The sequence below is a fragment of the Argentina anserina genome, chromosome 3 (assembly GCF_933775445.1).
Source record: "Argentina anserina chromosome 3, drPotAnse1.1, whole genome shotgun sequence".
Taxonomy (NCBI): Eukaryota; Viridiplantae; Streptophyta; class Magnoliopsida; order Rosales; family Rosaceae; genus Argentina; species Argentina anserina.
In genome coordinates this window covers 9,199,543-9,223,134 of record NC_065874.1, presented here as the reverse complement: position 1 = coordinate 9,223,134, position 23,592 = coordinate 9,199,543, and the positions used below count along the sequence as shown (strand labels likewise).

The 23,592-nt window shown below is 39.4% G+C and overlaps 3 protein-coding genes across 4 annotated transcripts; all 3 read right to left on the bottom strand.

Annotated features, from left to right (window-relative positions):
• Positions 1-820: 820 nt before the first annotated feature.
• LOC126788158 (ankyrin repeat-containing protein At5g02620-like) lies at positions 821-3,119 on the bottom strand. The gene is made up of 3 exons (XM_050514122.1): positions 2,397-3,119; positions 1,642-2,162; positions 821-1,556 (listed from the first exon to the last, which is right to left on the bottom strand). The coding sequence occupies exons 1-3, from the start codon at positions 3,016-3,018 to the stop codon at positions 900-902; spliced, it is 1,800 nt and encodes a 599-aa protein (XP_050370079.1). The 5' UTR covers positions 3,019-3,119; the 3' UTR covers positions 821-899.
• Positions 3,120-12,315: 9,196 nt separating this feature from the next.
• On the bottom strand, positions 12,316-23,096 carry LOC126789324 (kinesin-like protein KIN-14Q). 2 transcript variants are annotated; one of them, XM_050515458.1, is made up of 17 exons: positions 22,835-23,096; positions 22,651-22,725; positions 22,389-22,460; positions 21,908-22,284; positions 21,614-21,824; positions 21,460-21,536; positions 21,273-21,372; positions 21,086-21,184; positions 20,812-20,988; positions 20,430-20,715; positions 19,821-19,982; positions 19,509-19,724; positions 19,378-19,415; positions 19,095-19,258; positions 18,873-18,998; positions 18,092-18,790; positions 12,316-12,351 (listed from the first exon to the last, which is right to left on the bottom strand). In XM_050515458.1, the coding sequence occupies exons 1-17, from the start codon at positions 22,905-22,907 to the stop codon at positions 12,334-12,336; spliced, it is 2,970 nt and encodes a 989-aa protein (XP_050371415.1). In that variant the 5' UTR covers positions 22,908-23,096; the 3' UTR covers positions 12,316-12,333. The 2 variants fall into 2 exon arrangements, with proteins under 2 accessions (XP_050371415.1, XP_050371414.1); XM_050515457.1 differs by lacking the exon at positions 12,316-12,351 and having other exon boundaries at positions 17,744-18,790.
• Positions 12,361-16,200, bottom strand: LOC126789326 (uncharacterized). The gene is made up of 3 exons (XM_050515460.1): positions 15,525-16,200; positions 14,013-14,533; positions 12,361-13,911 (listed from the first exon to the last, which is right to left on the bottom strand). The coding sequence occupies exons 1-3, from the start codon at positions 16,195-16,197 to the stop codon at positions 13,270-13,272; spliced, it is 1,836 nt and encodes a 611-aa protein (XP_050371417.1). The 5' UTR covers positions 16,198-16,200; the 3' UTR covers positions 12,361-13,269.
• Positions 23,097-23,592: the final 496 nt, after the last annotated feature.

Here is a 23,592-nt window from a genome sequence, read left to right as displayed (position 1 = left end):
GTATTTTAAAATGATATTGGATAAACAGACGGTATGCCGAATGTCTTATGAGTACACATATTTTTAAATATTATTGGACAACCAGATGAGCTGTTGAGTGTTTCATGAGTACGCTTATATTTAACTGTTATATGTTATTTTCTTTTGTATGTGATGTATGTTATACTGTTGGTTTACTCATATGAGCTGAAAAGTTTATCGGGTTTGTGTTTACAATCCCACTGCACCAATTCGATGGTGTAAGGGATAGTTCTGCAAGTGGGGATTAACATATTCGTAGGGGCTTACTCTGAAGATTTCTGAAGATTTCTTTCTTCTGTTTGTGGTGAGGATTGAGAGAATTTTACATTTCCATTTGTTTTAATACTGATGTATAAACTAGTTATGTATTATTCAAGTCGACTGAGTCGTACTGTGAACTCAGTTTCGATACACTGTTCTTGTAAGATGATTTCATTATATTTTGAGATTGTTTTAGAGTTATCATGACTTCGAATTCAAATGATTTCTGAAGATTTCTTTCTTCTGTTTGTGGTGAGGATTGAGAGAATTTTACATTTCCATTTGTTTTAATACTGATGTATAAACTAGTTATGTATTATTCAAGTCGACTGAGTCGTACTGTGAACTCAGTTTCGATACACTGTTCATGTAAGATGATTTCATTATATTTTGAGATTGTTTTAGAGTTATCATGATTTCGAATTCAAATTTTTGTCATTCGAAATTTTGAGGCTGTGACAGATTAAGACATTAAGTTCAACGAATTATTGTCCTACATCAAAGTATGAACTGATGATCCATGTGCTACACATCAACAAGAACTGATCTAGGTTTTTTTGCAGAGACAAAACTGATATAGTACAGGTAGGCTTAAGTTCAATTTAGTAGTCACGCCTTTAAATTACACGGTTTCGGAGCCAGTGAATCCTCTGTCCCCTGCTGATTTGAATCAGAGACTTCAGCACAGGAATGATAGCTAATATCAATAATATGCCACAAATCACCGCGAGCAGAATATCAACCGAACTGGTACCAAATAAAAATTCGAGCACATTTCCATCGTAGTGTCTCGGCTGCACTGCTAACATGCCTGAAAAAAATGCTACCACCATTCCTGCAATCGAATACTGAATGAGACTCGATGGTGTTGGTAGATGGATAGACAACACAGTTATCGGCGTTGATTCGTTATAGATTGCAAGAATTGAGATGTAGAAGGACACTGCATTGAAGAACTGAAACACTTTGAAGGTTGCCTTCTCATATAAAACAGGCATTCCGTCGTCTTTAAACCCTCCAGGCACATTGGTGAAAGAAGCTGCAAATGTGATGGTTGCAATCAGCGTTGCTACAAGGAGTTTGGTGTCATTTCTTTTCAAGGCATTACGATCATCGGGAGGAGCTTTCTGTTGGTTTTCTCTGGTCTTGTCTAGCCCTGATGCCTTATCCAAGGAATCCAATTTATCAAAGTCTCGACTGACTTGTTGTTGGAAAAATGGCACACCAACAGAGCACCCCAGGTTGTGCAAAACCATACCACTGCGAATTGTTTCCTTTAAACACAAGGAAAGCACACTATTTTAGTCTTTAAAGACAAATAAAAATGAGGTAAAGCTTTGTGCTTGTTGTGTTGCATACCTGTTCACCAACATTGTCACCAAGAAACATGTCAATGGGCTTCGAGAATTCCTTATTAATAGCAATCATGTCTACTCTACGATCACCAGACAAAACTTTAATGATCTTATGATTTTGCTGAAGGGCAGCCAAGTGCAAAGGAGTGTTCCCATCGTTATCTGCTTCGTTTATAATAGCTGCAAGCTTAGGCGTCTTCAAAATGTACTCCACAACATTAACCCGTTCACCTAATACTGCAGCATGTAAAGCCGTTTGCCCTTTGTTATTCAGCAGATCACAAATATCAGGCCGCCATCGAAGCAGCTCCTCCATTATTTTGGTGTGTCCTGCGTGGGCTGCTACATGGAAAGCTGACATTCCGGAGTTGTCTAAGATATAAGACGCAGAACTATCGCATTGCAGTAACACTCTAGTTGCTTCAAGGTTCCCTCTAAATGCTGCATAGTGTAAGGGAGTCCAGCCAAGTGCATCTACTGTTTTAATCATATCAGGATTTCTGGACACCATAGTCCTCACAATGCCTAGCATATAATACACTTGAAGAATTAGAATTATAGTAGTACATAACTATACTCTGGAGCCGATTTTAAACTTAAACAACAAGCACATTTTGTGTAACAATAACTATTCAGTAAACAGATACTAATGTATGGATTTATGGAAAAGTTCCAAACTATTAAGTGAATAGTGAGTCAAATTTCTGCGGAAATGAAAACAAACCATGCATATGTAAGGGGATTGGGGTAGATAGTTACCTTTGCTGGTGAGGTTGCTGCGAGTTACAGCAGCGTGCAATGCTGTCACACCATTAGTCCCTCGAAAGCAAGGACACACGGGAGACTTATTTAAAAGATACAGAGCAATCTCTGCAGACCCCTTCCTAGCAGCCAAGAACAGTACCGACTCATCTGCTCTATTAGTCAAACAACTCAGTTCAGAATCAGCTTCCATCAACATAACAACCACCCCAAGATGACCGTACCGCACAGCCACATGCAGAGCCGTATCCATTTCCATATTCGTAACCCGCAGTAGCGGCTTCCGTTGGCCGATTTCCTCATCAGCTCCTCCAATGTGTAAAGCTCTTGCTTGATCAATAAGGAAGTCAACTATTTCTTCACAGCCAACTCTAGCGGCCACGTGAAGAGGAGTGTCACCCTTTTTGTTAGCGGCCCAAAACAGAGCAGGGGAGTAGTGATGTGGGACTTGTCTGAAAAACTCAATCTGTCTAAACTCGGCTGCGATGTGGAGAATGTTGTTGTCTTTAGGCGTTTTCTGGAGGAGAAGATCATGGTTTGACAACACGTCACCGTCTCTGATTCGTCTTAGGAAGCTGACATCTCCCAGCGTTGCCGCCTCATACAGGTACGGATCCATGGCGGTTACAAGGTTGCAAGATTGGGGACGAAGAAAGAAGTAAATGATATGAGGAAGAAGAATGACACAGCTTGAAAATATGGCAGGTGGAGACTGGTCAACTATCGAGATTGAGAATAGCTGAATAGGTGTTTGACTTGAATTCGTGAAGAAGCTAGAAGAAATGAAATGGTCAGTCAAAACTGGCAGCGATGCTGATCAGTACTTTTTTTTTTTTGAAAACTTTTTATTTATTTATTTATTTAATAAAAGAGTACAAAAAACCTGACCTCATATGTCTGATAACCTCCAACAAAAAGAATAACCAAAACCTCAATCCGGCATGTGTACACCCACACATGCAAAACCATAGATATAAAAACCCCTAATAAATAGCAAACCCTCAGCCAAGAAACTTTTAATCAAATGACAGGATGAAGCTGGTAGCATTGACAGACAGTTGTGAGATACCAAGAATAGATAAAATAGACATCTCGTGATGCTTCTTGTAAGAATGAAAAGAATGCATAGCAGACTCTCTGAATAAATCCAAAAGATAACGTTGGGCTTCCAACACATTAAAAATCTTACATTCGAAACACACAAGATTCCTAGTGATCCAAATAAACCAAATTAGATTACAGGAGACTAGAAACCAAAGTTGACGTTTAGGTTTTGGGAACGCTGAAACACCAACACCATTAAACACTTCATCAAGGGTACCCCAAGGCGAGAATGAATGAGAAAATAAAAGGAAAACTCATTTCCATAAAGCCACAATTTCAGAACAATGCAAAAGAAGATGTGTACTCGATTTCGCATGACTTCCACAAAAGGAGCAACGAGATAGAAGTGAAAAACATTGCAATTGTAAAACATTATCAGTTAGTAAAAGCCCATGAAGAGCTTTCCAAACAACAAGAGTTTTGCGGGGTTGAATTTTTTTACTCCAGATCACTTTACCCCAATCTTTATGCTCATCATAATTTGAGAAGAAAACAAAAGGTTATTTTGTTGTCATAATTCTTGAGGAGTGCGGCCATAAAAGAGAGTCAGATGTGTCTGCATCAGGCAGAGCAATGCGCTCAATTTTTTCTGTTGCTTGAGGGAATGAAGAAATAAAATCTGCTGGGAGAACCCAATGAGAATCAACAATAACATCATTCACCTTAGCATGAAGTGGAATAGAGCCACTTACTCCAACACTAGTAGCAAGATGCTCACCCAACCAATTATCTTGCCAAAAGATATCATCTTACCATCACCAACACGCCAATGCAAAGAATTCAAAAACATTGGCCAAACTTTTTTGAGACCCAACCAGACTGAAGATCTCTTGAAAGACTTTATAGGTTGGAAATCATCTTCAAAAAACGAGCTCTAAGCAAAATAGAGGCTGGAGAGGAAGAGGAGAGCAGCTCCCAACATCTCTTTATTAGAAGAGCACGACTAGCCTCAAATAGATCACGTAACCCCAAGCCTCCTTCCTCTTTCGGTTTACAATAGTGACACCAAGCAACAAGAGACATGCCTATTTTCAAAAGGTCTCCAGTCCAAAAAAAAAATTCTAATCCAAGATTGAAGGTCATGAAGTAAACCAGCCAGCCACTCATAAATCTGAAAACTATAAACCAAAATGCCTTGAGTCACTGACTGAATAAGTTGTAGCCTACCCGCCTGCGTTAACAGAGAACATTTTCAAGAGGACAACTTGCATCTCACTCTATCTGCAATGGCCTAAAAATACACCATCTTGGGACATCCCTGGAAAAACGGAACCCCAAGGTATGTGAATGGAGGAGACCCCTACTTGACACCAAAAAATTTCCGGATAACAAAGCGTCTACAGTGAGCATATTTCCCAAGAAACACAAGCGATTTAGATTTATTGACTATTTTCCTTGAATTCAAGTCATATTCCTCCATAAACTTCATTAGATTCTTTAAAGAGTTCTTGGTACCCCGCATAAAAACCATAATGTCATCTGCAAATAGAACATGTGAGGGTGGAGTAATACCAAGGCGAGCTGACAATAAATTAATAAGTACATCCTCAGCCTGCTTAGTGAGACATCTACTTAAAACCTCTTCCGCAAGACAAAAGAGAATAGGTGAGAAAGGATCTCCTTGACAAACACCACGAGAACAAGGAAAAAACTCTGCCATCTCACCATTAACTAAAATTGATAAGTGTGCAGACCCCAAAATTGCTTTAATCTAGTTACAAAAAAGGATATGAAAAACCAAAAGCCTTCAAAATCCGAAGTAAAAAACCTCAATCAAGCTTGTCAAATGCATTTTGCACATCAAACTTAATTGCAATATTACCGCCCTTACAATTCTGATCCATGAGGTTAATGCATTCTGAAGTCAATATAATGGGGTCTGCAATAGTGCGGCCTGTAAGAAAAGCACTTTGGTTGGGTGAAATAATCCGAATAGCAATACTTCCCAAACGGTTAGCTAAAATCTTTGTGATAAGCTTGAAAATAAAATTGTCATAGCAATAGGACGCAACTGCGTTACGGTGCTACTCTAGTGGAATCAAGATCATTAAGTTGGAATTGAAGTGGGGGAGACTCTATCCAGTATTGAAAAAACTCTGAACAGCTTGGACTACCTCTACATCAATAACTCACTAACACTTCATAAAATAAATTCCACCAAAACCATCTGCACCAGGAGAACTATTATGATTCATAGAACACATAGTCAGAAATATTTCCTCAGATGTGGGAATAACTGTTAACATAGCATTATCCTCAGTAGTCACGAGATTAGGTATTACAAATAATTTACCACATGATCACTAATCTCTTTAGGGTCATCAATAATACGGTTTCCATCTCTCATAGTTGATAATGATTGTTTAAGATACTGAACTTTAACCATTGCATGGAAGAAATAAGAGTTTCGGTCACTTTCAGTAAGCCATTTTATCCTTGATTTATCCCATAAAAATTTCTCTTGAAGCAAAAGAGCCTCGTGAACTTGAGCACTGACAACACTCTCTCTGGAAAGCAAGTCATCAGAATGACCCAAGCTAGCAATTTTCCGCTGAATTATATGCAAATCATCAAATGACTTCTCCACCATTATATTTATATCCTCAAACTCAGCTTTATTTCAAACCAGAATCCGCTGTTTAAGAGTCCGCAACTTAAAAGCCAAAATAAACATTGGATTACCATAGAAATGAGAACCCTGTCAAACCTCCTTCACCAAAGAAAGAAAACTTGAATGATCTAGCCACATGTGATGGAATCAAAATGGTGATCTTTGGTTAGGTATAAGTTTTGAAAAGGACACTAAAAGAGGACAATGATCTGAGGAAAAACGAGGAAGAGTAGTGCACTCCAAATTGCGCCAAACATCCATCCAAGAGAAATTCCTAACACACCGATCAAGCCTCATTTCAACACTTGCACCAACACCCCTTCTATTCGTCCAGGTATAAGGCAATCCTTTAGTAGGAAGATGAACCAACTCACAATTAGTTGACATGTCCTGAAAGTCTGAACATGAAACGGCATTGGGAAGAATTCTACCTCGTTTTTCATGAGCACCCAGGACACAATTAAAGTCACCCAACACCTAAGTAGCACGGACACGTGCTCATGGCACCGTATTTCATGTCTGACACGAACACGGACTTGGACACGCGTAGACACGCTCGGACACGCGAACTGACTTTGGACACGGCCCGGACACGCAAGTATCCGAATCGAATACGCACCAACTCATAATAAAAGTGAAGTGCTTATGGTGAGAATCGAACCTTGGTCATCCAAAGCACTCAACAACTCCTCAACAATTCTAACAGATTCTGTTTTTGTTATATTTATGCACACTTTAATATATATAAGGAGAGAAACTCGTGATAAAAATAAGAATGCTTGTGGTGGGATTTGAACCTTGGTAATCCAAGGTACTTATCAAGTCCTTAGCCATTCTAACAAGTTATGTTTTCATCATTTTAATGCACACTTTAACATATATATACATCTACAATTCTAAATACTTTCAAATTTATAAAATATTTTTTAAAATAAATATATATATTAAAAATAATATTTAATTAACGTGTCCGTGTCCAAACAAATTTATATATGTCGTGTCTACGTATCAAATCGTGTCCAATACGGACACTCGTGTCTGTGTTTGTGCTACTTAGCCCAACACTATCCAGTGTCCCTGAACAAAGACATTTTTAACATGAAGTAGATCATTCCAATGCCGGCGACGCTCTGTTACCATAATTCTTGCATAAACCCAAGTCAAAATACAATTAACATTGTCCAAAGTGCAAGAAATTGTGAGCTGCTGGTCTGTAGCTAGTAACACAGTTAGTTGAATAGTATGATCACATAAGAGCTAGATATTTGGAGGTTTGTCCCCCCTGTCATTCACAGCTACTGGAAACATTTTTAAAGAATGCCAAAAGGAAGATTTAAGTGAACTTAAATTAATAAAGGGTTCAAAAATACCAAAAATAGCAGGTTTGTATTTGCGAACCATCCTACTGAAGACTCGACGAGTGGGGGCGTTGCCCATACCCCAAGTATTCCAAAAAATGATCTTCATAGGTTAAGGCGTGAGGTGGGAACCCTGCTACGAGCAACATAACGGTCCAAAGCTTGGTCTTGTAGTAAATTCTCCCACATTTTCTTTTTTTGCTTCTTTTGCTGGGATCTAGAAAGAACAACAGTCATACCTTCATTCGGCTCTCAAACCACAGTTGCATTGTCTTCTGTCCTCATTGAAGGGGTGATGAATGAGCCCTCAACATCATCTAAAGTCTCATTAGTAACCACCATTGAGTTCTCTACATCAAGGGTCTGAGCATTTGGCCCCTGGAACACTTGGTTTGCCAATTGCTCAATTAATTCATTAGCAGCCCCTACAATAGCCTCCTGAGCTAGAATGACAAACTGACTTTCACTAGAAGTAGGAGTGCATGGCCTTGGAACCAAAGCTCTATCATCTTTAATAGTTATCCTTTCATCAATGTCTCTCCCATTGTCTTCAATAGTTCTCCATTCATTAATGTCTCTCGACTCAAAATTTATCCCTTGATCAACTTGTGCTATCATTGTACATGTTTTTGTACGTGATGGAACCGTACCATTAATTTTAGTTGGACTAACTGATGGTTGAGTCTCTATACTTTGATCATTTGAAACCTTCTCTTTTACTCTATATTCTTGTTGGACCTTCGGTTTCGAAATCGGCTTCTCAAAATGACGAGGCTTTGGATCACCTTGTAATTGTCTACAACGATCGGACATATGCCCAGCCATACGACAGTGAGTGCACATATTCTCATAAACAATCTCAATAGCAAAACAATATGCCTCACACTCGACCATGAGCGAAGATGGCAGTTCGTTTGCAAGATCAACATCTACTAGCATATGAGCATAGTAACCGAACTCACGCTCCTTGGTAGCCTTGTCCAACTACAAAGGCGTACCCATTCCATGAGCAATCTCCATGAGATGTCGAGGATGCCAGTAATCTTGGCTCAAACCATACATCCTGACCCAAAGTTGGGCATGTGTTTGTGGAAGGACATCCCCAGGGACAAAGTCAGGTTTCCATTGCGACAATCGGAAGAGACCATCGAGCAGAGTGCATGTACCACCCCCCAAACCATGCGTAAATCATCCTCAATGTCGAAGTGAATATCAAATTAGCCTTTCCCGAGTGAAACTAAATGCCATGGTGCTGATGGCTTCCATAAATCGGCAAGTAAACCCTTGAGAACAAATGTTTTCATTGGGACAGAACCATTATGCAATAACAACCTACCAATCAAATTGGTTGTGAAGCTTTTCAGTTGCTCTTGGTAGAGAGCTTCATTGATCTTGACATAAGTCATGTCTCTGCGTTTGACCGGAGCAGGCAATTAGCTTAGAGAGACCGAAGACTCAATTGAGTTGGAGAGAACATAGGCAAAAGTTTTTGTTTTGGGAACATGTTGAGGACGAGGAGCCTCCTCCAGTGGACACAAGAAAGCCCATGGACACGCGGATGTACCTGCGCTCATCGCCGACATGGCAACGTCGGTGGAAATCTTTGCTTGGTCAAAAATGTCCTCCCCTACAGTTTCTTCCTGAGTGAGGCAATCTATCGAACAGGTTGTGTGCACAAAACTTAAACAAGATGGGAGAACAATTCACAATCTCTATGCAATGATGCTCAAGAATTGGATGCAGCGGCGCAAATCGGCACACGTGTTCTCCAACACCCACATCATCTCTATCTCATTCTCTGGTCATCGATCTGCAGCTAGTATGTGCATTGCTCTCTCCCAACATCAAATTATTCCTCGGCTACGAGCTAGACTTTACATATCAGGGAATAAGCTTATAGCTTATTGAGCCACAACTCAGAAACTACTTGATCAATCGGATACATGTAGCCCAGTTCCTCCTCTCATATGATCCCAAATCATCAAAGTTGTTCTAGAACTACAAATAAGTTCGCCTTGTAGCTGTTCTTGTTGGAGAAGTAGCTAGAGCAGTCGAAGTAAAACTAAGTTCCTTAACGCAACAAAACAAGCTGCAATTCCCAACCCACAACAAAGCTTCTTGATCTTTAGCTCGTCGGAGGATAGTACTGGAAATCAGAAGTAGATTGTTCGATGATAGAAAGTACTTGATCTCTGTCTCTCCTGATTAGTACATATATCAACATTTTATTTCATAGCGCAAAACTAACCAATGCACTCGAAATGGACCGCACGTATGAAAGCATAAGGCTAGTTATGCTTGTCTAACCTTAGAGCACATCATATCTATTGGAATAGTGTTTCAGCAGGATATGATGAATCATTGTGTTGTTGGATATGTAGATTCTAATTACATAGGTGATTTGGACAAGTGCAATAGTATGTTGTAAATTCGACTTCCAACTCACTGCTAAATGGATCAGTGAGTTGGAAGTCGAATTTACAACATAATATTGCTTTGTCAACTACAGAACCTGAATATATAGCAGTAATAGAGGGTGCAAAAGAAGCTTTTTGGATTTACTCGAGGACTTGGGTGTAGTTTAAGACTACGTGGATGTTTATTGTGAAAGTCAGAGTACTATCCATTTAGCAGATAACCAGATTACTCATAATCGTACTAAGCATATTCATGTCAGATTTCACAAGATTCATCAATTAGTGAACGATGCTGACATATAACTCCAAAACGTTGGAACTGAAGACAACCCTGCTGATATGTTGACGAAACCGGTTTCATTGAGCAAGTTCAAGCATTGTTTGGACTTGATTGGTGTTCGTAACATTTGATCCCTCTGGGGATATCGGCGCGGCAAATTGATCTATGATATTGTGTTCATACAAACATGATTTATCTCGGATATGTAGAATGTGAAGTCAAAGTGGAGACTTATTATTAACTCTAGTTGTTCGTTTTCTCATATTTGATCACAAGAGAATATTTGCCGGCTCCGAGAGTGGATGTAGCTCAATCACATTGATTGAGTATACCACTATAAATCTTGTGTCCTTATGTTTCTTTTCTTTATTGTTTCATATCAATATTATTGTTTATTTACGCTTCCACACAAAAAATTAGTATCAGAGCCCCAGTTACGTTTGAGATTTGGTGTCTCGTACGATCGAATTTGTTGAAGCCCACGTTTGGATTCAGATCACAACACTTAGGTTTGAATACTTGTGGTCAAGGTGGAGCTATTCAGATTGCGAGATAATTAATGATGACTCGAATCATGCCAATGTGGATATTGTTGGAAAAGGTAGAGTATCCTCCAAATTTGTAGCAGACCAAGCTTTAGAATGGGCTAAGCGTAGTCTGATGAAGCCCAAAACCCATTGATTACTTTTAGTCTGTTGTTCTTTCTCAAACGTTGTCTTCCTTGTGACCTTTTGACTTGATAAACTCGAGCTCTTAACTTAAGGATAGAGACCGAGTTTGAAAGACCAGTGTACAACTTTGATACAAAGATGGAATCATGGGAGTGTGCTTCTATATAAATAGAGTTTCATTTCAATTTGTTTCTGCACCTCTTGACAAATAGCTCCATTTTGGCTGGGACATTTATATAGAAGCAAATTGCTTAGAGTTGTACACTTGGTTTAATGTCAATTGCTTAGTTGCCTGAGCGTGCCACCGCTTGCACTCAATTTGATCGTCAACTAAACTCTTGGCTTCTTTGACTTGGTCTTGCGTGCAGCTTTGTTTTCACCGCTTCAACTTCTTTTAAGTGTAGTCTCTGATTGGTTTAGGACTTGGCACATTTACATTTAGAACTCAGAGTAGCTTCTTTCACTCAGGTATTCGACATGACATAAACCATGTTTCCCTTGACTTTGCTTCTATGAATACCAGGCTGAACCACCCTTTGTGAATGTTTCTGTTGTAGGTGAATTAAACTAGGCAATCCGATATCTTGCTCGAAACACAAATAGACGGTGGTGAGTTTGTTTATGCCGAACTTTGTCGATACACCAATTTGAACACACACATCTTTATCACATCTGCATCATTTTTTTCATGATATTGTGGGAAGTGTGGTGGTTTCTTCCTCTCTTTTTTGTGGGAAAAAGGTAGAACTTTAGTGATCTGTTGGTGGTATATTTGGGCTTGAGGGGATTTTTGTGCTCGAGGGGATTTGGTGAGGATGTTTCTGGTGCTTGGTGCTTGAGGGGATACAGCTTGAGAGGATGCAGAGCATACTTTTGATATAAACTGCACCCATGGAGAAGTTAGCAAAGATAAATAGAGACGAAGACGTGAGACCATGGAGAGACGAGATACCTGAAATTGGAACCTCTGGTATTCTTCTAGGTAAGAATAACACTCTTCACTCTACTCTGTCACTCCTATGCAAAAAAAAATGAACCTGCCTTCTTTCTTTTTTCACCGTGTCCTCACTTCTCTCCTTTTCTCCCCCTTTGTTGTGCAGCTTGTGCTCTTCAAATAGAGGCGCTGAGATATCCACTAATCCAGATTTTGAATTTTCCATGAAGATAGTTGTTGAAGGTCCCCATCTTTTGGAATTGATTAACTAACCTATCTTCAATTTGAATATGGAAATCTCCCATAGCTTTATTTGTTATGCATTCTGTTGGAATGAGTCAATTACACAATCTTCTTTTGAACTTTAACTCCACTCAAATTTCCTTAGATGTGTATTCGTCAACTACTCAATATGTAATTACTTAATCAACATATTTTATCATTCAACAACCATTCCAAGTAACACCCTCTGTGCCATCCTGATATGCTTCTGACCTTCTTTAGTTCCTGCCCTTCTACCATTTCCAATTAACACCCTATCTGCCATCCTGCCTCGACTTCATATAGACAGTCTAACCTTCCCCATCCCTACATTCAGACCTTTCCTCATATGTGGTGGCATTGGAGACTTCATCTGACCTTAATACGTCTCATTCTACTTCATCATGGTAGAATTTTCAAATAGAGATTGGGAGCCTGCAAGTTTTGGTGATGTGAACCTATGGGTCTTTCTTTATCCATCCAATAGCATATGGCGCTCTATGCTTCGTAGTAGGAAGTTGAAGTGATCCACAACTTTCTTAGAGACACAATTCACAGCTTCCACCATCTATTATTAGTGACAAAGGCTTGTCTTTAACGTTGCTCACCATTCTCCCTTTGGTGATGTCTTCGACTATGGGCAAATTCCACGGTGCGATGAGCATCTCCTCTTTGATTTACGTTCAGTTGCATAATCAACTCACGAAGCTCTTACGTTGCATCTTGCACTGCTTCTTTCACAAATTCTTGTATCGGCAATCGGTGAGTCTCCAATTCGTCAACTACACTTTTTGAATGACTTCGTAAATCCTCCTGAACAGTTTTAATCGCATGAGCAGCGTCAACGATGTTGGTGATGGTGAATTCTTCCCTTGGATCGTCGTTCACCATTGGCGGACGAATCCTACTCTGGTTACCAACTAATGCAAAAGCGTAAACCACAGTAGAATCAAGGTTTGACAAACTTCGACGCCTTATGAACAAACTAGATTTAACTGGCAAGGAAACATGGCAAGGCCGTTAGAGATTAGACTTTCTAATCTAATTTTTTTGAGTTTTCTTATTGATGACTTCAATGAAAATACAAACGGACAAGACTTAAATCCAAAGGACTCTAGAAAACATAAATCCTAATACTTAATAAAACATGCAAAATTACTATTTCGACTTCTTTCTCCTAGCAAACTGGTAATCAAACTTCCCTACAAGCTGTTCCTATACAGGTACACTTGAATTACACGGTTCGGAGCCAGCGCTTCCTCCTTTTCAAATAAGCTATTTGAATCAGGGACTTCAGCACAGGGATGATAGCTAATATTAACAAAAGGCCACAAATCACCGCGAGCAACTTATCAACTGGGTGGGTACCAACTAAAAATCGAATCATATGAGGTATTTCTAACTGCCGTCTCGGCTGCACTGCCAACGTGCCTGAAAAAAATGCTACCACCATTCCTGCAATCGAATACTGAATGAGACTTGATGGTGTTGGTAGATGGATGGACAACACAGTTATCGGAGTCGATTCGTTAAAGATTGCAAGAATTGAGATATAGAAGGACACTGCATTGAAAAACTGAAACACTTTGAAGGCTGGCCTTTCATGCAAAACAGGGACTCCGTCGTTTTCATTAAACCCTCCGGGAACATTGGTGAAAGAAGCTGCAAATGTGATGCCTGCAATCAGTGTTGCTACAAGGAGTTTGGTGTCGTTTCTATCCTCGAGAGAAGCTTGCTGTTGGCTTTTTCTGGTCTTTTCTGTATTTTTCTCTAAAGATTCTAATTTGTCAAAGTCTCGACTGATTTGTTGTTGGTAAAATGGCACACCAACGGAGCGCCCCAATTTGGGCAAAACCAGACCACTGCAAATCTTTTCCTTTAAGCACAAGGAAAGCACACTATTTTAGTCTTTAAAGTTAAATAGAGATAAAATTATGAGTAAAATTAAGCTTGGTACTAGCTAGTTGTGTTGCACACCTGTTCATCAAAATTGTCTCCAAGAAACATGTCTATGGGCTTCGAGAAGTTCTTATTAATAACGATCCTGTTCACTCTATCATCGCCAGACAAAACCTTAATGATCTTATGATTTTGCTGAAGTGCAGCCAAGTGCAAAGGAGTGTTCCCATCGTCATCTGCTTCGTTTATAATTGCTTCAAGGTTAGGCGTCTTCAAAATGTACTGCACAACATCAACCTGGGCACCTAATACTGCAGCATGTAAAGCGGTTTGCCCTTTGTTATTCAGCAGATCACAAATATCAGGCCGCCAATGAAGCAGCACCTCCATTATTTTGGTGTGTCCTGCGTGGGCTGCTACATGGAAAGCTGACATTCCGGAGTTGTCTAAGATATAAGACGCAGAGCTATCGCATTGCAGTAACACTCTAGTTGCTTCAACGTTCCCTCTAAATGCTGCATAGTGTAAGGGAGTCCAGCCAAGTGCATCTACTGTTTTAATCATCTCAGGACATCTGGACACCATAGTTTCTACAATGCCTAACATGTATTACACTGAAGAATTAGATCAAAGTAAGCACTACTATACTCTGGAGGCGATTTGAAACTTAAACAACAAGCACATTCATTATAACAATTACTATTCACTAAACATATATTAATGTATGGATTCAGGGCCGGTCCTAAACATTTAAGAGCCTAGTGCAAAATTTGAAATAAGACTTACATAAATATATATATATATATATATATATATATATATATATATAGTCTCTATCCAGAGTAAAGCTTCATTCTGAAATTACAGAGTGAAGTTCCAATTTTGACACACTTTTCGGTCAAATTTTTTCACCATAAGTGATTCAATATTTAGGTATATATATAAAGATTGTTTAATTCTTTATTGGGAATTTGCTCTAAATTGCCGTCTTTATTAGTTATATTTTGTGATTTCAATAAGAAAATATCAAAACCTCATTTTTGAGATTGAACCAATTCATATGTTCTTCTCTTTTTATAAATTTAGCTAGCATACTTTGATGGATATTTTCTAGTAAGAGCCACTAAGAATTATATAGGCAATTAACAAGAAAAGAATTATAGGTGGATTTTTTCTTCGACAAGAAGAAAAAATTACAACTTGAAACCCCTAACACAACCATTACCCACTCGATCAAGAGAGAATTATATGTGATTTAGAGTGTTTGGTCATCACCCCCTTTTCTTTTGTGATGGGTCTTGAACTCAAGATATCTTCTAACTTAGCCAAGGATAAGTAAATTCCCTTGCCAACCGGACAAAAGTGATTAATACATTTAAATTGATTTAAAAATGTATTTATTATAAAAAAATATTTATTGGTCTTCGCTGGATTTGGAGTCTTATGCAACCGCCCTAGTGGCACTCCCCCATAGCCGGCCCTATATGGATGTATGAAAAGTTCTAAACTATTAAGTGAATAATAAGTCAAAAAACAAACCATCCATACGTTATACGTAGGGGGAAAGGGGATTGAGTTGTAGATTGTTACCTTTGCTGGTGAGGTTCCTGCGAGTCACAGCGGCGTGCAAAGCTGTCACACCATTAGTCCCTTGAAAACAAGGACACACCGAAGACTCATTCAAAAGATACATAGCAATCTCTGCAGACCCCTTCCTAGCCGCCAAGAACAAAACCGATTCGTCTGCGCTATTAGTCAAACAACACAGTTCAGGATCAGCTTCCATCAACATTTTAACCACCCTAACACGACCAAAACGCACAGCCACATGCAGAGCCGTATCCATTTCCATATTCGTAACCCGCAGTAGCGGCTTCCGTTGGCCGGTTTCCTCATCAGCTCCTCTAATCTGTAGCGCTCTTGCTTGATCAATAAGGAAGTCGACTATTTCTTCATAGCCAATTCTAGCGGCCACGTGAAGAGGAGTGTCACCCTTTTTGTTAGCGGCCCAAAACAGAGCAGGGGAGTAGTGATGTGGGACTTGTCTGAAAAATTCAATCTGTCTGAACTCGGCTGCGATGTGGAGAATGTTATTGTCTTTAGGCGTTGTCTGGAGGAGATAATCATGGTTTGACAATACGTCATCGTCTATGATTTGTCTCAGGAAGCTGTCATCTCCCCCCCTCGCCGCCTCATACAGGGAACGATCCATGGTGGTTACAAGCTTTGCAAGACTAGGGACGAAGAGAGAAGCAAATGACATAAGGGAGAAGAATGGCATCTTGATTTAGTTGAAAGCTGAAGATATATATAGCAGTGGAGACTGGTCGACTATCAAGATTGAGTATGGTTTTGGACGAAATTTCGTGGATCGAGGAGCTAGAAGAAATGAAATGATGAACAGTCAAAACTGGCAGCGATGCTGATTAGTATACATATATGTACATTTTATAGCGCCAAACTAAGCAAAGGCTAGAAGAAATGAAATGATCAGTCAAAAACTGGCAGCGATGCTGATTAGCTTACGTAGACTAGCTTACGTAATCCCATCTGCGGTAACCCACGTTTGAGATCAATCGTTCACTAGCTTACGTATTCTTAGACCACAACCCCATACAGATACAGTTATACTTTGATTGATGATTTTTCATGGTTCTTGGTCGAATCCTTGATCAATCGAGTCCTTCAATTAAGTTCTGATATTTTTTGGATGGTGAATCAAGCTCTGAGTCTTGGAATAAGGATATGAGTGGGTTTGAGATTCTCATATGAGATATAATCTATGATGGGTTTGCCAATTGCTAGAAGTAGTCTCGTGTTTTCAGTCGGTTTGGGATAGAATGATCGTCGAGGGCTCGAGACCTAAGAAGATGGTGTTGTGCGGGAAGCGTAACAAGTATGAAGTCTCAGAAACTTGAGAAAAGATAAACAAACAGAAAACAAGATTTATGTGGTTCACTCTAAAATCAAAGGGTTACATCCACGGTGTAATATCTCACATCGGTTAACAGAGAGGGTGTGATGTATCTTATATGTACATGCCCACTTCCAACTAATACGAGGCTTTTAGGGACTCAATGGCTTCGGAGGAGATGAGAACTCTGAAGTTAAGCTTGCTCTTGCTAGAGTAATTCCAGGATGGATGACTCATTGGGAAGTTGCTCGTGAGCTTCCAGAAACAAAACCGTGAGTACTATGCCCAAAACAGACAATATCGAATTACGGTGGAACGGTCCCGGGATATGACACACGGGCAAAACAATGAGGATGTTACAAGGTGTTTGTCACTCAAACCCAATATTCCTAATAGCACCCAAATAAACTCACCAACTAGAATAACAATTTCTATAGAACCCTAAACTGCGGTGCATGACCGTTTGCAGTGGAGTTATGGTCCTTTTAAGTCAAGTTTATTTAATGTAATTGAGGTTTGTTGTGTTTATGTGAGAAAGCTGGTTAAATCTTTCTTGATGTATTCTTGATTCTGCAGTTCTAGGAAGGTCGGGGGTGCTAAACTATTGATCATAGGATTTATAGCCATGCTGCCACCAAACATGGGTTTGGCTAATGGTAGAATAAGCCTGGCTTGTGGAGCAGTGGACTCTGCAAGAATTTAAGCCTAGCTATAGGAATCCCTTGTAACAAACGTCCCCGCATATATCATCATTTCATAGCGCAAAACTAACCAATGAACTCGAAATGGGCCTCACGTATGAAAGCAAAGGCAAGTTCTGCTTGTCTAACCTTATCTGAAATGAGAATGAGTTTAGAGCACAATACTAAGTTAACAAAAACCAAATATCAAGGTGTCCCAATAAAGCACATCATACCATTCCAAACTTGGTTTGTAGTACTGTACATCAGCAGATAACTTAATATGAAAGTGAACGAATTAAAGGTTAATTAGCATCAACAAAGAATAAAACGTCTCACGTTGCATGCCTGAGGCTACTAGAACATAGCCTCAATGATGACTATAGCTTTACAAAATTCACATCGATTAGCTTTTAGATGGCAGTTCTCCCCGCTGTACCAATATTCCAACCCCTCTCCTTTTCCCTAATATGCTTCTGACCTTCTTTAGTTCCTCCCCTTCTACCATTTCCAAGTAACACCCTCTGTGCCATCCTGCCTCGACTTCCTATAGAGAGTCTAACCTTCTCCATCCCTACATTCAGACCTTTCCTCATGTGTGGTGGCATTGGAGACTTCATCTGTCCTTTCTTTTGGATGCTTCGTCTTATTATGCTGTTGAACTTCTTGCCGCCAGTTCTGGTAACTTTAGGACTACTACATGGTGTCTGTTCTGGCAAGCAGTCAACTTCAGGCACATAATCCATCTCAGATTTCTTATCAGCATTGCATGCTGATATTGATGCTACTTGTACTACAGGCATTGGAGACTGGATGCGGTTTGGTAAGGTAGGGAGTGGGATTAGAGAGTTGCGTCTTGGAGCAGATGTAGCAGGAATCCGCTGAAATGTTGGGCAGACAGAGGCTCTTCCAGTTCTCTTTGGTAGAACAAATTGTTCAGCTATGTCAGGGTTGTTTTCTTTCTCGATAGGATCAATATACTTGACGAAATCATCCATTGTAGGTACTGGAATTTTGTTACTGGCCTTCTCAGTTACTTGTTGCATAAGGTTTACTTGGTCCTTCCCCAATGTATTGCTGGCTGTCTCATTGAGAATCTTGTGAGTTGTTAATGGACGGTTCACAAGAGGTGGCCTTGCAAGTGCAGTGGATTGCCCGTCCTGATGTTTCTGTAGCTGCAGGTGCTGCTCAGCTATTTTTGTGTCCACATGCTGACGTGCTAGCTTTCTCTCAACTAAAAGTTGTGATTCCAATTCTTTCACCTGTAGCACGAATAAATAATTATTTAGATGTTCGATTAGTTATATGTAAGATACAATAGGAAACCAAGTTCCTGCACAATACCTTGTCTTGCAGGCATTTATTTTTCAGGTCTCTCTCTCTTATCTTCAATTCTAACCCATAGACTGTGTCCTCCATCTTCCTTAATTGTACATCTTTGCTCTTGATGTCTAGCTTTGTTTTCTCAAACTGGTAAACAGAAGGTTGAAGATTGTTAGAAAATTTCAAGCACAAGACCAATGAATCTGCACTCGCTACTACAGCAGCACTGCACAAGTAACTTACCATCTGTTTGTATCTTAAAAATTCAGAAGCGTCCATCTGCCTTTTTGCAGGACCCAACTCTATCCCTCTAACTCTACTTGCAAAGTTCAGTGAGCAAAGGGTCTCACTCAAGTCATTTTCATTCGGACTAATCTGAAGAAACATAAGTGTCTTGGAATCTCCTCCTAAAACAAATTAAAACAAATTAAGCTTTACAGTTGAACTTATATCCATCTCCATAAAACGAAATTAGAAATGAGTGCTGAATCATGAGTCACTTCTTGTACTACCCCAATGTATCTACCTAGAGAGTCTTGAAGCAAGTGTGTAAGCTTGGAGTTCCTGAACAAAACATGATTTAAAAGAAAGTTACCACTAGATGTATACGCAAATGATTCGATATTCAAATAAAGGAACCAACTTTTACTTATATACCTGAAAGGTATATGTGAGCTTTTAGTTGCAAGTGCAGATATGACATCACCTAGGGCAGATAGAGATCTATTTATATTTTGAGTTTCCTTCAGTCGTTCTCCTTGCACTTCCGTCTTTGCTATACGCTCACTCCCTGCTAGGTCTACCAACCAGAGCTTGCTTCTTGTGCTTTCCCCATTCAACAAGTTCTCCCCCTTCACCATTACACAGTGTATGCTACATTATATGAAACCAGACCAACACTTAGCAATCTGTCATTCAATCACATTCTGGTAAACATAAATGTACAACTTGTAACAAAGAGAAACAGACCAGTGAGACCGGCTGCTATGCTCATTGGCGTTGGTTGAGCCAACAGCCCTTGCATTACTGCCAGTTTGGAGAACTTCCCAGACTTCAGTCATATTTTTCACATGTGCCTCGACGAGTCCTGGAACATGATGTGTGCCTTCTCCAGCTTGTCTAACTTCAAGCCTACAAATCATCGCATTATTGTTAGATACCGATATCTTGTAAACTCACCAGACTCGCCATTGTTCTTAGTACTGAAAGACGTGGCTCATCAAATGTAACAATAGATTGATGAATTGTTGGAAATAAAGATAATGCAACACGTATGGAAAAAAATGGATATCACATATAATTCTCTCTAGTTTGAATGAAGGAGAGTTATCAAGACAGTAACATAAAAATTTTGTACTTTGAGATGCAGAAATGAGGGGCCAAAAGTCATTGAAGAATAGATTTGCAATGCCTGAATCGGTAAATGACTTTCAATCTAAACATAGAGATATGAGAACCCATATATCAAGAGAGTGAAGAGACATATAAGATGAGTAAAATAGAAGCACAATCATACAGAACTTTAAACAAATTCATAGAGAAGAAAAACTATGAGAAATGATCAGGGATCTGTTGGACCTTTTGGCCACTGGTCCTGGCTGATTCCCTGGAACTAGTAGATCCCGAATTTGCTCATTGTACACTTCTAAAGCACTAACAGTCACCTCATATCTGTGCAAATTTTCTCGCTCTTGAATTATACGAAACAGTTGCTCAAGAGTCCTAAAATTGACTCCCCGGGCTTCTTCTGTTCCCTCCATTGTAAAGGTTTTTCCACTTCCAGTTTGCCCATAAGCAAATATGCAGACATTGTACCCATCTAAAACTGAGGTTGCAAATGGAGCTGTGTCTTCGAAAACATCAGCTATATAAGACAAAGAAAAAGGATATGTGTTATTAGAGGTGCCTTTTGTACTTCAGTAGATAACCAACAGAATACCATCATCATATTTGCATGTACCTTGGTCTGCTTGAGGTCCAAATACTGCATCGAACTTAAATGTCCTTCTTGAAAGCCCATTTGATTTGACAGAAAGCTCACCTTCTTTCTCACTTTCAAAATCAATAGCCATTGAGGCACCTGCTGCAACTTCTTCCGTGTTTAATGGCCTACACCTGCAAAAGACCCTTATGTTTCCTACAAGAGAGCAAAATGATATCAAATACCATATTCTGTAGCTTGATCACTTGGAGCTCTATACAATCATAAATAACATAGTAAACATACACCTAACCTTTCAACTCTAAGACCTTGTTGTAGAGTTCTTTACGTTCTTTAGCTCCTTCAATAAACTTTGTCTTCAGATCATTATGCAAACTTACTTGCTGATTTACTGTTGGATAAAAAGACAGCACCAGAAGATTAAAAAAACAGATATCATATATATCAAAAGATTGATAACATGAGCGTATTTCACTTACAAGTGGAATGAATGGTAGACCTCATTTCATTCATATCTTCTAGACAATTCTTATATGCCAATGCCTCCTCTGATAGCTTAATGTGGTCCATCTTCATAATCTATAAAATGAAACATTGTATACCAGTTTAATTTAATCACATCACTTGAGATTCATATACATCTTTATTTATTTTCCAAATTAATACCTTGATTTTTCTTGTCAAATCTCTCAATGATGAAAACCATTTGCTTTTCTCTTTCACCTGTCCCTCGATGGCAAAAGCTGCAAGAGACCAGCATCAGTTACCAATCAGACAGATGGCTCAAATTTTTAAGAGGCTCAGGTTATCAATACCATACCCAAAGATCCAACATGCATCGACTTGCGCATGAGTTCATTTTGGAGCTCCTTTAAAGAATTCCAAGCTTCCTGGCATTCGCTGCTCTTGGATTGGTTCTGCTTCTTGAGCTCCTCAAATGCACTCCTCATCTCTGCTAATTCTTTTCTCTGGTTCACATAACATAGTAGCAACTTCTGATAGTCTCCTTCCGGGAAGGCATTGATATCATCCTGCCATGAAATAGTTGGCATAAGTTATAACTAGTGATTTTTTTTATTAATAAACAAAACAAGTGGCTGAGAAGAAGCTTTACTTTAGGTAATTCGCCACCCCGGAAGTCATCTGCACAACCTACATTGTTGTTTACATCAAGAAGTATATCATCCTTCGACTTGTCCTCAATCATATTAGGCGGCAGAAGCTCAAATGAAGCTCCAGGAGACAAATCCTCCTTATAGGTCTCGCACAATGTGGTGGAGAACTTCACAGTTGGGGTCCTAGTAGTATCCTTAGCTTGAGACGCAGCAATTCCATTCTCGAAAGAGAGCTCCATCGAAGTATCCACCTTCTGATTGCCTCTAATCTCCAAAATCTCAGGAGACTCCACATAGCTGGTTCGAGGTATATCCGGTGACCCAGCACAGACAACCAGCTCAGGAGAAGCAAGCGAAAATCCGATCATGGCCCGGCCTGTAATGTATCAAATTACATCACACCCCTAATCACCCTGATCTCAAAGCAAAGCATTTCAGCCAATTGCACCACAAAACAAACAAAATTCTAAGCTAGTTTACCATCTGCAACTGAGTCCCTGAACTTTGTAGTGCTAATAACTTCCGGGCTATAACAATTTTCCCGATCAAAATCTACATTGACAGAAATCAAGAGATTCAAAAATCAAAGGGTTCCATATTCTTGACTCATTCAACCTCAAATTAGACCAATTGGGTATCACAAAATATAATCAATTTTCAATATTGGTCTCAAGAAAACAAAAAGATAAAAGATTTACAGCATAAACCCTAAAAAATCAAAAGAGGGTTTTTGAAAAATTACCTTGATTTACATCGGATGAAGATGAATCGGGATCCATCATGGTCAAGCTTTTCAATTTCGAGCACAGTACTGAGTCTACAAACCAAAAAAATCAACGAAATCAGATAATGAGATTTAAAAAAATTGAGTCTTGGGTAGCTTTGAATGGTGAAGAAGAAGAGAAAGGGTTTGAGAGTGGAGTTACAGTCAGAGTGAGCGGAAATGGAAGCGTTCTGCTGGCGAGAGACGTCGGTTAGAAGAAGAGGGTCGTAATCCATTTGGATAAATAAAGACTCTGTTTTTGTTTTTGAAATTTCAAGTGAGAAAATTGAAGAGTGGCGAGATAATGATGATCACAAACACTATAAGAAAGAGTGGGGAGAAAGCCCGAAAAAGGAAGGGTGAATGCTTTTGAATCTTTAAGCAGAGAAGGTAAAAAAAAGGCGTTGATTTCGTTAAGGAGGGGATTCAATCTCTTATCTCTCTCTGCGTTTTGAGGAACGTTGGACGTTTTGGGGGGATCTGTTTGAATTTTGAAAGTTTTTGACCGGGCACATTTCTGGGGCTCTAGATTCCGCCACGTCGGATCAAGTTTTATTTTTTTTATTTAAAAATAAAGATTTTTCACAAGTCAAAATAATTGGATAATCTATGTAGTAGAGCTGTAGAGCAAGTGAGCAACTCATCCTTGTAGTGAACTTCAACGAAGTTTTACTTGCCAGAAGTAAACACGAGAACTGATCAAACACCAAGAAAATGGAAATGCACGCTAATATCCAGGCAAGCAAGGGTTGGAACTTTGGAACATTTCAGATTCTTACTTTAGTCAGTCTAGTACCAAGATAGATCTCTGAAGGGCATACAGGCATCCTTTGCTGGACTTGAGCACATATTTTCCGGAGGCATATAGACTGTAAGTCTGTAACGTTTACGAAACGGAGCAGATTCTCAGTCTTAGACTCA